At 39.2% G+C, this 17965-nt stretch overlaps 1 protein-coding gene across 8 annotated transcripts in view; it reads right to left on the minus strand.

Annotated features, from left to right (window-relative positions):
- Window positions 1–8112: 8112 nt before the first annotated feature.
- The window catches only part of LOC122402021 (forkhead box protein P1), a 353183-nt gene continuing 343330 nt past the window's right edge, over window positions 8113–17965 (minus strand). For 6 of the 8 annotated variants that reach the window (XM_043404516.1, XM_043404515.1, XM_043404518.1 and 3 more), the window contains 3 exons: window positions 11943–12018; window positions 11702–11814; window positions 8113–9269 (listed from right to left, as the gene is read on the minus strand). In XM_043404516.1, the coding sequence (XP_043260451.1) occupies window positions 9020–9269; window positions 11702–11814; window positions 11943–12018 (439 nt within the window). In that variant the 3' untranslated portion in view covers window positions 8113–9019. The remainder of the gene's footprint in view (window positions 9270–11701; window positions 11815–11942; window positions 12019–17965) is intronic. The other 2 variants (XM_043404517.1, XM_043404513.1) reach the window with 1 other exon arrangement.

Here is a 17965-nt window from a genome sequence, read left to right on the forward strand (position 1 = left end):
TGTTGATAACGTTGCGAGTGACACGAAAATGGTAATGGGGTCCCGGGACCCCAGAAACTCCGGCCGAAAAATTACATTACGTGAAACGTCTATTCATATATCTCGTCTGTGGTGAAAGGTCTATTCATATATCTCGTCTGTGGCTAAACTGTCCCTCTTTATGCCTTCAGTTGATAGGAAAAATTTCTGTTGTGCCATATTCTGGTACATTATCGATTGCAACAACGCGAAGATTCTGGTTTTGTCGACTGATAGTAACGTAAAAGAGACCAGCAGATGGTTACCTAGTTACGAAATTATTGATCATTCAACAGATTAATACTAAGAATAACCTTTGATCGATATTGATGTATCTATAGAACGGAAAGTGTAGTGTTTGCGTGCTCGTAGTTTTCATTGATACTTCGTGGTACGGTCGAAACGACTTGCGTTTAAAGAAGTTTAAATACGAGGAAACTGTCTCGAAACAAAATAAAATCGAAAACGGAAAAATTTGATGATCACGAATTGTTTGCAGTTCTTTTATTAAATATGACAAACAAGGATTTCGGAAACAAACAGTTTAGACAGCTTTGAATCCTCATGTTCACGAATTGCTGTTTTATTAAGTATATACATACATATATATATATATATAAATATATATTATTTATATATGTGTGTATATATATATACATATATATATATAGATATATATTCTTCTTCAAGACGATTCTATTAGATAAAGACTTAATTCTAGAGCTTAATTCGAGCTAGAAAATGCGATTCCTTAAGTTCTCTATTTACAGTATGATATAAGTCCTTCCGTGATCTAAACACATATACCGTTAAACACATCAATTTACGTGTATAAATCTTGACGTACCTAACAGGATCGTATTTTAAGCATATACAAACGATGTCAGTCTTATACAAAGAAAGTACAGTGAAAATTATAACTCTTCGGTACTTACAATTACTACTTAATCGATAAGTAACTGCTATCCCTCGCTACCTTTTTTTTCATCTGACGAAAAAAAAAGGTCGATGAAACAGTTCAGAGGTGGTTGTTTTTCTTTCAGTAACACATTTAATTTTTCTTGGTAAAATCGGTACATTTTTACAAGGCAACTTATCATACAATACTTAATAAAGTAATCCAGACGATAAAGTTCTAGGAATCTTTTGTTGAATAACTCTATAAGTGCTCGGATTTTAGCGTACAAGAACTTCCTCGTTTTTCATACGGCACAGGATAATACTGAAAAGATCCGCTGACGATAAACCGACATCGAGATCCGTGTCTAAGCAACGAGAACAATTTCGAAACTAGCTCGAGGTACGCGTTTTCTGTATACCGGTGTGTGTGTCTCGAAAAATAGATTCCACGCGATCGACGAATTATTACGCTCGGAGTGATTTTTTATTCGCGAACCCGTAGGAAACGAAATACGCGCGAAACAAGGTTTTGATCGTTTCCCGGCGCGCCGAACATTGTTCCCCGAGAAACTATAATTTTTCTAATCCGAGAAACGATAGAGTCAACGATCATGTACGAAAACGAGTAAAAAGTATTGAGTTTACAGCACTGTTCGCTCGACATCCCTAAAAATCTGATATGATCGCGATGGCTCGTTACACGCTATAACGAATATTAGAAGAATTCAGCATCGACGCGAAGAGAGGAAACCGATACCTTTGCCCGCGAAGTATTATCTGGCCGACTAAACGCGAAGAATACACAAAATCGATGGAACCCGGGTGGTAACTCGCAATCTAAATCCCGTCTTCACCTACGCTCGTACGAAAAAATTTAACCATTCTTTTATACAAGACCTATTCGAAATATACAACAAACATAACAGGGAACGTTTAAACATGTACAATATAGAATATTCGCAAGGTAACAGCGGCTACTATACAAAAAAGGTTCGTGGAACGAAAAAGAACAATCATCGTACGGTCTCTCATCTCGTGCTACTCCGTGGATCCGATTACGAAGAACATCGCGTTCGCTCGATATCGATCGACTCGATCGCGTGTGTACACGTTATTATTATTAATTTTTTTTTTTTCTTTTCGTTTATTTTCACGATCCAAAAACGGTCGGTTGGACAAAACGAGAAAGTGTCTTCGGTCGTGCTGCCCGGACTCGTGAGAATCGACGGTCGTCGCCTTCGTCCTCGGGAAATTCGAGATTTCAAAAGTAAAAATTAAATGCAGCCGGGGGGGGGTGGGGGTTGGGGGGTGGGGGATACGCGCAACGTTATTCGTGTCCGTGTGTAGTACGTGTGTGTGTGTGTGTGCGCGCGCGTCCGTGTACGTGGATGGTACGTGTATATATATAGACTTTTATATACCAGACTATTCGATAAAACTCATTCATCCGCAAAAAAAATTACGCAAATGTTCGCAAATCCCTAATGCCTCGACGAGTTCAACTATTTACAGGAGAGTCCTCTTCTATGTTATATCAAGTCCTTAAATCCATTATACACAATACATATAGACTTAGATTATGTAATAGGTCGCGTTGCGCGAAAGCGAGCCCAAAAGCGGCACTTTCATTTTCCTCTTTTTAGTGGATCATTTCTCCATCTCTTCTCGTTCTTTCGTCCATTTTCTGCGAGCCAATGTTCGATGACACGCGCGTGGTCGCACACACTCACTCGCACACTTTCTCACTTTCTAATACTAATCGACGAACGCGAGTCGAACTCGACTCCAACCCTCTTGCACGACACGGTTTTGGCCATTCTACCTTTGAAACTGATAATTAGACTGCGGATTTTTATGCAAATTCATATATTTATTAATAGAATTAATAAAATAAAAGCTTTGTAGAGGGTTGTTTCAACCCCAAAATACAATAATTCTTATCTTACTTGAAGTATTTGTTATATTTTTGCATATTAAATGCAGTCTATAGTTTTTTGACAATCTAAATTTCCCATAAATGCATAAATATCCGCAGTCTACTGATAATAATCGGTAGTGTTCGCATATTTCTGCATTCTCAAGTATACAAATCTATTTATTGTACGAGTCGAAACTACTTTACGAAAATTGAATACAGTGAAGGAACATATACATATACGAAAAAGTAAATACGTTTTTAACACTAGATTTAGCCATCAATTTGACGGATGTCAGATTCCATATTTAACTTTTCAACAACTTGTGTTGAATTTGTTTGATGCAATGGCATGAGTACATATTCTGATTAAAAGAAAAATCGTATTTTAACACGTTGACTGGCAGACCCCTCAAATTAAAAGGAAAATTACATTTTGTTTTTAGACAATTGGAAACTAGCGTACCAAGAATTCGCCATGGAATTTATTTTCACAGACTCGTTAAAACTCAAGGGACCCTACCTAGCTTTATTTTCTTTTGCATCTGATCTTGAGAATTAATTTGTTTAACTCCTCGGTGAAAAGTCGTGACACCCATATATGGGTGATGTGGCAGTCAATGTGTTAAGGTAATCGTCAACATGAAAGGTATCAATAAATATATCGATCAGTGCCCGTAAGGTGGTATTATAATGTATTAGGTCGTCCCATAAGTTCGTGTAGTTCGATATTCTGAACTTGGCGAGGCTAAAATGTATAATTTAATAGAAAGCAAAAAAAATTTCTCAGTTCAGAGGATTCTAAAATTTTAAACATATAACATTCGTACAAATTTGAAACGAATAGATATTTTATCGAAGCTCGAAGTTTGGATTCCATGCTGGCTTATGGAACGAAAATTTCTTGATTTTTGTTAGCATATATGAAAACTGAACCTTATACGAAATAAAATACAACAGTCTCCAGGTTTAAAACAATTTGAAAATGTTGGTGGTCTGATAAAAAGCGTTGAACCACATTTTAATAAAAAATCGAACAAATTTTGTAGCAACGATGCAATGGCTTTGCCAAAGGAAGGGGAGGGAGTTGTCCAACGAAAAGAGGTTCACTGTTTTTCATCAAATTCCGTTATATTTTTAATAACTTTAAGTTATAGTACAAAACTAGTCACGAACATAAGGGACGACCTGATAGTTATTTTTGGAAGCTTCCCAGAACAATATATAAAATTTAGAAATTAAAATGGCCGTCACTGTATGCGTACGATGTCTTGTAGAACAAGTGCTATATTAAATTTGACTATAGACAAATACGCGAGAAAATTGAATTTTCAATGGAGATACAGAACTGTGCGAACACTGTATCGACGAAGTGACCGATTGAAAAAATCGTATCGTGCGAGGGGGCTGTGTTAGGTACCGCGAGGGGGGAATGAACGATGCGAAAAGATGGGCTGAGAACTAACGGAACTTAAACGTCTAAGCTATTTTACACGCGGAATGGACAGAGTGGCTAATATAGGAATGAAAATTGCAGAATGATCGTGACGTCGTTTAATCACAAAGTTCGAGACGACAGAATTTATTTGGGGGCAAACGAAACGGGTAGCGCTACGAGTCGATTTTCGTCCCGGTTGACCGATTTTGTCGGATTAAAAATATAGATAATTTGAATTCTCGCGCGAAACTGATCCAAATTTAACGGTATCGTTGAAAATTAATGCCACTTCGAAGTTAACATTCGATCGTTTCGCTCTGCAAAGTTACGGAATTTAATATACTCCTGGGTTAAATGGAAATACGAATTCTGGCCTTTAAAAGTAAGAATTTCTCTTTGGAAGTGTGTTTGAAAATACTTTCTGCAAAGAATTCTCTGTCTTCTAGAGTTGTGGTTTTATTTGGACTGTAAACAAAATTTCTGGTTTTATTGGCGAATATGCTGACACGATATATTTATATGGCTTTCGATCTTCGATTAAAATGGAGAATACTGAAGAGTGCAAAGAATTTACAAATTCACTCGATAATATGTGCAACGCTTGTCTTCACGGTGGACGCCATTATTTGGAACAAACTAATTGTAGAATTCTTTCTTATAGTGTTATAACTTTAGAAGTCAGTGTCTCTAGAACGAAGTCTTTGCAACCATACTTCCAGAGAAGCATCTTTTCAAAGTTCAGGAATGATTTTTAATATGAACATCTTTCGTACAGCGAAAGTGAAATTCGATATTAGTAGATATTTATACACAGCGATATCGTTGAGCTTCGAAAAAAAGCATTGTCTTTTATACAAATGGTCGCTGGCACCTTTGCTCGTATCGCCTTTTAAATGTCATATTTCAATAAAAACGTTCATTTTACGAATCATTACTGTATTCAGAGCCACAGTTCAAATTGTACACTCGTATATGGGGATCTCTTTGACATCATTACATTCAGCTTCTCCATTAAGTAATATCGTTTCTTTATTCTCAGCTTTCGAGGGCATTTCGATGAATTTCGTACCACGGAAAGTCGAACAAATTACCCAATATTAACCCAATATATCTGCCACAGCTTAAAATGAAAAGTTTGATTACGTAATTTAATAAAGTTTCCTGCATTTAAAGGAAAAATAACAAGATCGCGATAGAAAAATGAAAACAATCGTGATTTTGATCGACTCGTCAGCGTCCCCGGCGGTTTCTGTGTCGTACGACTAACCAGTCGCCCTATAAATGCTAAGACAAGATGTTCGTCTCGCGTCCCCGGCCACTGACACACCGCGACGACGCCGCAGCGACGGAAGAGTCGCGTCCCGACGCATCCACAGGAGGCGCTGGCAAACTATCTACACGCGCGCCCGGCCATCGTACCCGCGAACTAATTAATATACAAAAATATTACAAACAAACGTGCCCCCCGCGCTCCTGTGGCGCGTTCCCCGCGAACGGACCCTCCCGTTCTCGATCGCTGCGACGCGTTCGTAAACAACAGGACGCACCACGCGGCGTCAACGACCTCCGATCTGGGAGGTCTCGTAACGGATCCACGTGCTCGTCCATGGGCACGCTTTCGACCGAACTCGTGTTTCCAGGGGCTCGAAGATCGACGATTACGGGCCCCCGAACGCTCCCGGACGCGGTCCCGTGTTTTTTTTATTTGTTTTTTTCTTTTCGAAAAATTCGGAACCGAGTTCGATCACGCGGTATTCAGGATCGGCAAGTCTGTGTCGGATGGGCTTGGGAAATTCGGATGGAGAACGGAGAACAGGGCCATCGACATCTAATTCCTTATAATTTCGATACGTATACGTATTAATATATGTATATGTATATGCGTACATAGTAATTTAATGTATTTATAAGTGTCCAACGCGCATCCGCTTCCGGTTTTTGCTCGTGTGGGGCCGTCCTCGGGCCTCGTTTCGTACGCTCTAAGCTCGAATCTTTCCGAACGATCGTCCTTCCTGCGTAACCTTTTTCTTTCTCGTGAATTTCGTTTAAAAAAAATGTCCATCGACATGGGACACGCTACTTACGGTTAATCTCCTCTAAACTATACAATACTAAGCGACGGACCGCGGACCGCTTCTTAAACGTTTAAGTGTCTGATATAAGAACGAGGCGCCCTTTTCGAAAGGGGTCCCCGGTTTCATTTACACTCCCGTCCATAAGTCACCGGACACTTACTCGTTTTCAGCAAAAGAATGATTAAAACACAGATATAACTCTCTAGCTTGATTTTATTGTTAATCTTGTAATATTTAGGTATTTTACGATAATTTCGGTATATAAAAATAGAAATAAATATTAGTTATTTAAATAAAAGTTTAAAAAAGGAACTGCATGCATAAACACTTATTTCGTTACATTTCCATTCGGTACATGTTGGGATAAATTGTTCGCTTTGGACGTTCAAAACCATCAAAGGACTATATTGGGAACATTGTAAAGAGTTTATAAACACTTTGAGAGGAGTTCTAGACTAAACAGAGATAAGCATGGAGCTGCGAAGGCGAAGTCGCTGTTTCTTCTTCATTTCAAGTTTGACAGTGCATGTGATCAGTATGAGCAGTTCTAGAAAAGAATTATCCATTCAAAAGCGTTCGAGTATTATTACTCTTGCTAAAGAAGGCTATTCTGTGCGGGAAATTGCAATAAAAACTAAAATTCCGAAATCAACAGTGCATGATACAGTGAAAAAATTAACAGAGACTAATACTTTTGAATATAAAAAACGAACTGGACGGCCCAAAAAAACAACAGAAAATGAAGACCGCTATATACAAACGTTAAGTAAACGAAACAGGAGGATGACATCAACAGAAATTGCGGCAGAAGTTAACAAAGATCGAGAGGATCCAATTGGTACGACAACAGTTAAGCGGCGTCTTTTGCAAGCAGGGCTTCGCGGGTGTGTTGCAGTTAAAAAACCGTTATTAAGGACTCAAAATAAGAGAAAAAGGCTGCAGTGGGCAAAATTACATAAAGATTACACTGCTGAAGATTGGGAAAAGGTGTTGTGGACCGATGAGTCGAAGTTTGAGGTGTTTGGTACAAAACGACGAATCCATGTGCGTAGGAAACAAAGTGAAAAATTAATTCCCGATTGTATTGTACCAACCGTTAAGCATGGGGGTCAGTCTGTAATGGTATGGGGTTGTTTTGGGGCAAATCAAACTGGCGATTTAGTGCAAATCGAGGGAATATTAAAGAAAGAACAATATTTGCAAATTTTACATGACCATGCAGTGCCGTCTGGAAAACGCTTAATAGGACGAAACTTTATATTTATGCAGGACAATGATCCCAAACACACCGCAAAAATTTGTGCAAATTATTTAAAAGACCTAGAAAATAATCATGAATTGAAAATTATGGTATGGCCTCCGCAATCACCCGATCTTAATCCAATAGAGAAATTATGGGAAGAAATAGACAGAAACGTACGCAAAGTGTGTCCAAAATTAAAAAAGCATTTATGGGAACTATTACAAAAAAGTTGGACAACAATAAATCCAGAAAAATTAAAAAAATTACTCGACAGGATGCCACGACTAGTCCAAGCAGTGATAGCCGCACGCGGCGGATATATTGACGAAAAGAAAATATAAGACATTTCGGTAAGATATTTGACATTTTTCCACTACTTCTTTATCGTAAAATACCTAAATATTACAAGATTAACAATAAAATCAAGCTAGAGAGTTGTATCTTTGTTTTAATCATTCTTTTGCTGAAAACGAGTAAGTGTCCGGTGACTTATGGACGGGAGTGTACATCGCGATAGACATTTCGCGATCTTTTCCCCCTTAATTTACCACGATATATATTAAAGACTAAGTGTCAGTCGTTCCCGAGCGCTTGTGCCCGCGTTCCGCCATTAAATTTTACGCCCTCTCCCCCCTCCCTTCCTTTCTATTTTCCTTTCGAGACTACGACGGTCGATGATCGAGAACAGCTCGCGAACGGTCGATGTCAGCTTTTTAATTCCAATACCATTGCGTGCACGCGGTGGAACCGGAAGCAAGAAACGAGGCTGCGAGGATCGACAGCGAACGGAACGCGGATGCGTTTCGTTTCCCTTTCTTCATTTACTCGCTAATGCAATGTACACGAAAGAGAGAGAGTGAGAGAGATACATATGTATATGTATATATTTACGTTATATAGATATAACCGCGGTTCCGAAATGAAACGGAAGGATAGAACAGAAAATACATCGTTGTTCGCAATTGCTTGAGTAAGGATATGGATCGAAGGATCGCGGTTTCCCGACACCCGTCGACTCTCGTCGACGTGTTCGTTCGCGACCGGAGCACGGAAAAAGTCTCAGTTTTCCGCGCGCGCGCGTGTGTGTGTTTTCTGTATTTTTTTTTTTTCCTTTTTTTCTCTTCTTACGTCTTTCGTCAGTGTTCCTCGTTATATCTCGTTACCTTTAAAGTCGCTTCTAACGCGTCGCGGCTTCGGATATGATGAATGCATGGGGGAGAATTTCTTACGAAGGAGGAGGGCTGGGTGGTCCTAGGGGCCTTCGTCGTCGTCTTCCGGCGTTCTCTTCCTCTTCGTTCGCCGGCGTCCTCGTCACGCTCGTTTCCCGGTCTCGGCTCGTCGTCCACGCGAAAGAAGGATGTTATCGTTTTTCTCTCGCGAACGGGCCTAGACGCGACAGCTCGAACCTACTCGCTGCTCGAGAAACGATACTACGCTTCGATCTGATCCTCCGGGGTCATTATGTCGGGCGCCATCGACAGGTCCTCGGCCATGTCCTCGTCCTGGCCCGAATCGTGCCCGTGGCTCTCGGGATACTCCCTCTCGTCCACCTGATCATCCTCGCCCTCCTGCTCCACAGCCGCGTCCACCAGCTCCCGCTTTATTAATCTCGTGAGTTTACCCCCCTCAGGACTCTGGCCCTCCTGCTTTATGTGCACGGCTGGTTCATCCAACGGTGACCTGCACAATTTGCAAAAAAGAATATATTCATTAACAGAGTACTCTTGTCTACACCGCCATCTTTTCCGATTTTTTTTTTAACGATAGGCAGGCTGTTTTGTACTGAGATTTTGCAGATATATTTATTCATCTTATGAGCATGTACAGTATTTTTTTCATCCAAAAATATTAAACATTGTGGGAGCTATAACTTCTTGTTTACTATTACTATTATTCATTCATTAAGGGAGTATTGCTGTCTAGACCGTCATTTCTTCTGCCTTTTTTGTTATTTTTTTTTTAATGGTAGACAGGCTGTTTTGTACTGAGATATTGCAGATATATTTATTCATCTTATGGGCATGTACAGTATTTTTTTCATAAAAAAATATTAAATATTCTGGTGTACTATTACTATTATTCATTCATTAACAGAAGAAAACCATTTGTACAAAAAAAAAGTAATAATAAAAATTGCAGAAAATATTATCCTCTATAAAATTTAGTAAAATCATTAATTTATGCTGCAAGAGTACTTTTAGACTTCTTACGTATCTGTTTGTGTGTGTACGGAGTTGGCATAAATAATTCTATTTACAGAATAAAATAGAGTGTGATTTTTAAATATTTTGATGGTACATGCATGGAGAACCATTGAACAATTTGATTAATTTATTTTGATTTATTTTGATTTACTTTGATTAATTTATTCGCAAACACAATATTAGTAACTTTCCCTTTATTATGCAATGTTTTGAGAATTATATTATTAATTGAGTCATCAGAATTATACGAGTAGATATGGGGCACCCACTTGCACTCTTCCAATGCTATTGATATAAGTTTTATAGTATGCAAACCAAATGATCCTGCCATATGTTGATTGAAAACGTTAAAATCTTGTTTTTCTGCGATTGAGAATTGCAAAACCTAAAATTTATCGTAGTACTTATTCTTGTAACCTTTTAGAAATTCATGAATCATGATCAGATCTATTTTCTTCACTAATTGACCTTGAGAAATCATTTTCTTAGGTCCCCAATAAAGAGTCACCCACTTTGTTGACTTTATATCTTTCACGAGAGTAGACCAATAAAAGGAAACTCGTTCGTTCGATACTACGACAAATAACGAATAACACTAACAGACGCACACAGTGTTCTTACATTTACGTAACGAAGTATACCAATATAAAGAATAATAATATTTCGCCCAAATAAAATTCAATCCAAGAAAAGCAGCTCCAAGAAACGACCAGATAGAATCGAACAGAGACGTTTGGTTTCGTGGAAGAGAATCGTAGAAGCAATTTCGCGAGGAATACAGGCAATTTTGTCTATTGGAAATTTATTCTCCTCATTTGGAATCTTTCATGTGACGCGTACGCGAAACCGTGGAAGAAACTTTCCTAAATATCTTCGGACTTCGAATAACGTATTTGTTGACAGAACTACAGGGGAACTTACTGGCGAACGAAATAACTTCGAAACAACGGAAATTTCTATGCGACGGTAAAAGTTTGGAAACAGCTGAACTTTCCGGACCAACGAAACCGTTTCGAAATAAAGCTTTTAGCGAAGGAAAACGCTTCGAAATAATAGAAACTTCTGTGTCGGTGTCTGGTTCTATTTATACTAAATTTCGCGATTAATAATTATAGAACAATCTTATTTCAACCCCTCTATTTGTATAGTTTGGGTTAGATCTTTGTGTTGTTCTTTTATATTTTATATTCCTTTTATTCTTAATTATTACTGTTCCATCACACCTAGTGTCTCATACTTTTATGTGTTTTTTCTATTTTTGTGTTTTTAGAGACTTTCTTCACTATATAGAAATAAAAAAAAAAGAGACATTGCTTTACAATCTAATTTAAATTAATATTGCTCACATAATTAAGAATTTCCCAATTACATCTAGTCTTATCATTTTATATGTTTTTAATGGGAGATTCTAGAGGCCAAAATAAGACGAAAATCAAGAATATCAATTTGTTGATGGAGGCTTCGTTAAAAAGTTATTAACGTTTAAAGTTCCGCCTGTAGAACGTTTGCGCGACAGTGGTTCTCACTCAGCATGAGAGACTCTACTCACTGACTTTAAACGTTAATTACTTTTTAACGAAGCCTCAATCAACAAATTGGTATTCTTGATTTTCGTCTTATTTTTACCTCTAGAATCTTCCATTAAAATTTTTTCAAGGGATAGCTGAACACTCTGTATAGAAATAACAAACTACATGAAAGATTGCTTTACAAACTATCTACACACATCTGTATATATAATATCTCACATCTTGGTACATTCTAATTAAAATAATTCTTTTTAAATAGCAGAACAGAATAAAATACAGAAGATAAATATTGCACAGATGAATTTTTCGATTGTCGAGACGAGTTATTAGATTTTAGATATTATCAGTAAACAAAGGGTACGAATTTTGTTTTACTCACATTAAATCGTTGTGTGTTAACACATGCTCCTTGTCGGGACTCGTCGTCGTCGACGTGCACATCGAGTTGCTCAGAAAGCCCATGTTCGAGTCACCGAGCGCTGCCTGGAAATACTCAAATTGCATCAGATGATTAGTCGAGACAATCGTTCGTCGTGCCTATTATCGAGATTACGAAAAACACGTTAATGTTAGAAACGCGAGGAACCACATCGAAAACTGCATCGATCCTAAACAGTTACCTGGAGATTGGCGTTTAATGCGTCACCGTACATGGTCGGACTGTGCGTTAGGGTTGGGCTCTTCGACGGGACACCCCTACATATCGACAGAGAAAACACTATTAATAATCGACGGAAATTCGGCTGTGAATTGTTTCCCTGAAACGAAACGCGTGTATGTAAGCTCTATTCTTTTAGTTTTGTGTCAATGTATACGGGTGGAATAAATTTTTTTTTTTTAAGAGTAAATTCGGTGGGGGTTGTGGTTCGGGGTCGGGGAAGGGGTGAGGGGTAAAGATAGAGCTTTGTGTGTACAATGTGTGCACGTGTGATCGAGTTTTAATATGTAAAGGTATATAGATAAAGAGAGAAAGAGTGATAGAGAAAATGGAAAGATAGATAGTAAGATAGATAAAGAGAAGTATAATTATGAAAAAATGTATACACGTATATATTATATTAAAAATGAGATAAAAAGAGTGGAAAAAAGAGAGAGTTCGAAAACTCTTACCCGTACAACCGGTTTCACTCGCTCGTCCAAACGATCGGCTCTTGGCTGAGATTGAGCGAGATTAGGTGGTAAAAAAAGTGTAAATGTAGATATATGTATATATTGAAAAATTTCAAAAAAGTCGCTCCCGTTTCCGTGGGTACTGTTCGCTCGAAACGAAGGAGACAGGAAAACAGTTCCTTTGCTTTCTTCGTTTTTGGCTGCGGAAACAACGTCGTGGCTTATAAACGGCTCTGAGGCTTACCTGTGCTTACCTTCGTACGATTTTGTCCGAAATTCCTCGCTTTGTGATTTTTTTTTTCTTTTGGTACCGAACCCCGATCGAACGATGTACCTTTTTCGAGAGACACGAAAAAGGTACTTTCGCTCTCTCGCAAACAATCACCACAATTATACGATTTTTTAATATGAGAATAGAGAAATATTTGGGTGTAGATTTGTTTACGAGAGACGGTTGCATGCGAAGGAAAAATATAAGAGAAAAAATATTTCGCCTAGAGCCGTTTATCAAGTGACTCGGAGCGTCGAGTGTAGTAAAGAGAAGTTGAAAGGGAAAAGACAGAGATAGAGAGAAGTAGAGAAAGATAGAGAGAGACAGAGAAGTAGAGAAATATAGTGAGAAGTAGAGTGATAATGTAAAAAGAGAAAATTGTTGAAAAACGTTTATTAAAAAGACGATTAAAAAAGTACAGAAAATTACCGGAGGTTGCAAAAGTTAGTACGTAAACCGTGAGAGGTACCTGAGTTAGAAGAAGAGTGGTCGTAGACGATGAACGAAGAATTCCGTATCATCCGAGATTGCAGTTGTGACGCTTAATTTACACAATTTACACATGCGCGAGTAGCCCTGACACACATGATCAGTCACACCGAACACCACTCTCACGTCGAAGAAGCGTACTAAAGGCGAACGGAAGAGAAAAAAAACCAAAGGCGAGCGACGTGTGTAACGAGAAACGAAAGAAAAAAAAGAAAAGAGAACGCATACTTCAACAACGCCTTTTGTCATCGACACTAAAAAAGTAAAAAAAAAAAAAAATAATAACAATACAAAAGCTTCGCCTTTCCCTTACGAGGAACTATCCGCCAAGTCGCTCTGTCTAATGCTACACGCTACGGTTTGCTCCTCAACAGCGAAAACAAAAGAAAAACATCGAACCCAAGAAAGAAAAAAAAATGACGCGACAAACGCTTCGTTCGAACGGAAAAAAGAAGTGAAAAAACCAGCTGATAGCGAAACGGAGAGATAATGTCCGGGGTAAAAAAAAGAAACAAGGTGCAACGAAACGTTTGTTCGCGCAAACACTTCCACATTCTCCCAAGACACTGCAAACGCCACTACGTAAGCACCATACAATTATAAGCACAGTGTTTTCAGTGGTAGGATAGTCTTACGGGTGATTTTCTTTATCGTTATTATATATATATATTTTTTTTTTAACTTATTTCAGGGACGAATATTAGGATCCTCGGTTATCCATGCGAGCAACCACTAAACACATCAGAGATCCTGCAGCATGGACCAATCGTCCTGTGGCTGGGCTCCTGCAGGATCGTTCAGGATTTAAGCTCTCTCGGGTGTGCTAGAGCCTCGGGCTACGGTTCTAGTGACGTTTACGGGGATGTACTATGAGGGCTGTTTGGGACGTCACGAGCAGAGGTGCGCGTGATATTCAACCACCATTTAACCGCGGAGGGTTTCGAAATTTTCATCGAAGCGGTTGTTGCTCTCTGACTTTTTAGAATCCACCTCGAATTCACTCGGCTAAATTTTGTTTGCTGATGATAAATTAGCAATTAAATGAGCATCTGAGTAGAAGAGAACAAGGTCTGCGCACCTCTGGTCACGAACGGGGGGAAACTGAGACGGTTCTACGGTGGTCCGGTTCTCGGGGAGACGGATTCTAAAGGCGTTCGAGGCAGGCATGATGCGGAATTCGTTTCCTGGGGATTGGATAAACTGCGTAGAGTCAATCCCTGCTGCCTTGGAAGTCACTTCGCGACTGGTCGCTCCGGAGAGTTCGATCGCGACGTCGTGCGGGCGAATTGAGCGTCAGAAAAGGAGCGCGAGGATGTCGTAGAAAAGAAATTTTGATATTTAGAAATCGTTGAGAGCGACGGGAAAACCGGAAGAGTTGGAAAAGATTCGGTTCTTTTTTTTTTGAACGACAAAGGCAGCAGGTACGAGAGGGGCGTTTAGTGGTTCGTTTTGTAGACAACGGCCAAGCGAAAACGTCCCGGTCGCCGCGTTATAAAAGATACCGCGGTAAGGTCAGAACGTCGCGCCAGCCAGCCAGCAGAATTCTAAAAAGTGGTAGTGCTTACTGTGCGGAGAGGTGGGGTGGAGTGGGTGATGGGGTTGGGTCATATTTCCTGGGGCGGCCGCGGGACAGATGCCGCCGCTTTACGAACTCGGCGTCGTCCACCATCCAGAATGACCCGAAGTCGTCCTCATAGCGCACAAAACACTTGTGCAATGATAGATTGGTGCGGATCGCGTTCTGTATACACAGACAAGACCACCAAGAAATAGAGAAAAAGAGAGTAAAAAAGATAAAGGTTGTTTCTGCTTGTTGTCGTTGAAATTTCTTTAGCTTTTAAAACTGTTTTTTTTTTTGTTTGCTTTGTTGCTGTTTCGTTTGATTTTTTTTTTTTCTTTTCGTCGTATTGGGGGGTGTTTTTTTTCTTAGTTTCTCTTTCGGTTCTCAACGCTCTATCCATCGTATTGCGTCCGTGGCTCGCCGGAGGATCGCGCTCCGGCAACGCCCCCCGTGTGTGCCTTCGTCGTCGTCGTCGGTCGTCGTGCGTCCTCTCCTACCCGGAGGAACTCGACGTCGAGCGACGCCGCGCAGTCGTATTTCCGACGTTCCAAAAGTATAATAACAAAGACAGCACAGACTCGCAAAAAATAGAAGGGGTAAGAGAGAGACAGAGAAAAGAGAGTGAACCAAAAAAAAAAATATACTTTTCTTTTTTGTAAAAGTAAATACGCAGTAAGGCGAGACTGCTCCTCTCACTACCTGACCAAAGTGCAATTCTGCGGTTCTCGGCCTGCACTGGGGCGCATCCCGCATCCGGCTCCCGGGTATTCGAGACTAGACTCGGGCCAGAGACATTGGCCCTGCCAATTCCCGATCGGTTAGTCGCTGCAAAGCCCACATGCTTGTTAAAAAGCACACACCACGGTTTTACTACGGTTTTCTTCCACACGAGCAAACCGGCGGCTCCCTTCTCGCAATCATTCCCAGCCTCCTCTCCTCGTCGAACCTCATGATCATCGACACCCACACGCGGCCCAGTCACGCACCACAAACTGACGGCTACCATCGCACACGAGACGGGCAAGTATAAAAATGTTCACACGCACACGGGACCAAACACAATACTAAGCCAGCTTCCCGGGTACAATTCCATAACGGACTCTTGGAGAACATGAAAATCTCGAAAACCACGTTTTCACGGAAGATGTACGGGATGATCGCGGTACTATCGGAAAGTTGGTGATTCTACGCGTCGAAAACGTAGAACGTAATACCATCGTACGGTGCTTCGTTTCCCAGATAATTGAATTTGAAAATTCGTCCGACCATCGGTCGACATTTCTACTTGCGGACGCGCCCCACGAACACTCGAAGTCGATTTCTCTCGGAACGAAGTCTCGTACGAAAGAAATTTATTCTACGTTTTAGACTTCCTTTTTCGCGTAGAATCACCCTCGTTCTTGGTTGTACCGTGATTATTGGGAACACTGTGTTCGATGTATTAATAATCGGAACGGAGAAAAAATAGACTTGGTCGACTCGGAAGAAGTTTCTCTGGAGAATGATCTGCTAACGAGGATCGCGTTGTCTTATTCATACTGTCTGAGACACCTCGAGCGTGTTAGAAACATTCTGTTATTTCCGTACGATCTAATTTTATCGGACGTATACCAATAATCTGATAATTTTTATTCCAAATTATCGTGTGCAGGTGTTTAAGATTCTAATGGAGTATTAATATGGTATTTGATTGGGTTTGCATATATTCAACGCGATATTTAGTATTTATTAACGGTACCCTTCACATTTATAGGAAATAGAAACATTAATTTGATAATCTTCAGACAGAAAATCAATTAAAACTCATGATTGAGGCTGACCGACAAACATAAAAGCAGTTTTGGAAATTACCACCTCGAACTACAATAAAGGCAGTAAAATAGTGCATAATCGATTGAAATTAAAGTTTGAAACTACAGAGACAAAAAATCAAAATCAGAATAGAATTTTTCCCCTCCATTCCGATTAGAAACAATCGGCAAATTTCATTCGCGAATACCGAATAAAAATTTCCAGATTCATTCGCGGACTTCTAAATTATTTTAGCTGACGAATAAACCTGACATTTTTATTCGTTATTCGCGAACAAAATTCGTCCAAACTTTGGCTTTGTTTAAGAGACGAGGGAACGTGGTTTTCCCGACACGCAATGGCGTAGAAAAGACTAGGAACGTTCGCGAATTGTAACGCGGGAAGCTCGGTGTTAGCAGACAGACGTTTTACAGACAAACGACGCAAGCAATCGACAATACAGATTATTACGGCGAGACAGGTGTATGAGAAAAAAAAAAAAATAGTAACGTTTTATATACACACACACGCGCACAAATCTATACGTATGAATGCGCACGCATAAGATACACAAAAGGGTATATAGAAACATATAGATATGTATATATATTAAGAGAAAAAAATAAAACAACTAAAGTGAGGGGTCAGGGTCACGATGTAGGGTCTATTCGAGAGAAACACATCGTAATAGATAATAGAACAAATGAATGCACAGTGGAACGTGCGTGTATGTGCGTATACATACATACGAGGCTTGCACACGCACGCGCGATGCGCGCGCACACATAGTAAACCTTATGAATAGACATACATATGTATAATAAGTAGCTATGAAAAATACGTGAATATAGAAAAAAGCTATATATATAAATGTATACGTATAAAAAATAGAAATATTAAACACTATTGAGAATATATATATATAAGCATTAATATACATAGAAAAATGTATATATAAGTATTAATATATAAAGGAAAAAAAATTGTAAAAGTATGTAAAAATGTTGCTATATATATATACATATAAAAGATTGTAAAAAATTGGCAGTTTAAATATGAAGGGAGTCGGGGGGTTAGCGGTACGAGTATGTAACAAGAGTAAAAGCGATTAAAGTGAGTATGTAAAATACATATATATATATATATTATATATATATATAAATATCTATAAATATGTAAAAAAGACATAGATAGAAAGAGAAGAAATATATAGAAATATTAAAAAACAAGGATCTCGTTGGCGTGGAGGGGAATGAGGGAGAATGAGTAACGGGAGGCGACCGAGGGCCGATAATTTTCTGAGGGTACACGGTATTATCCGTTCTCAAGGGGGTGGGCCAGGAAGATATTACGTGATATCAAAGAGAAAAATAGATAGATATAATATCTATAATATAATGGAGTGAGAAAGAGTAAAAATA

The sequence above is a fragment of the Colletes gigas genome, unplaced genomic scaffold (assembly GCF_013123115.1).
Source record: "Colletes gigas isolate AHSC1104 unplaced genomic scaffold, ASM1312311v1 Colletes_gigas_Sc00031, whole genome shotgun sequence".
In the NCBI taxonomy this organism is placed as follows: domain Eukaryota; kingdom Metazoa; phylum Arthropoda; class Insecta; order Hymenoptera; family Colletidae; genus Colletes; species Colletes gigas.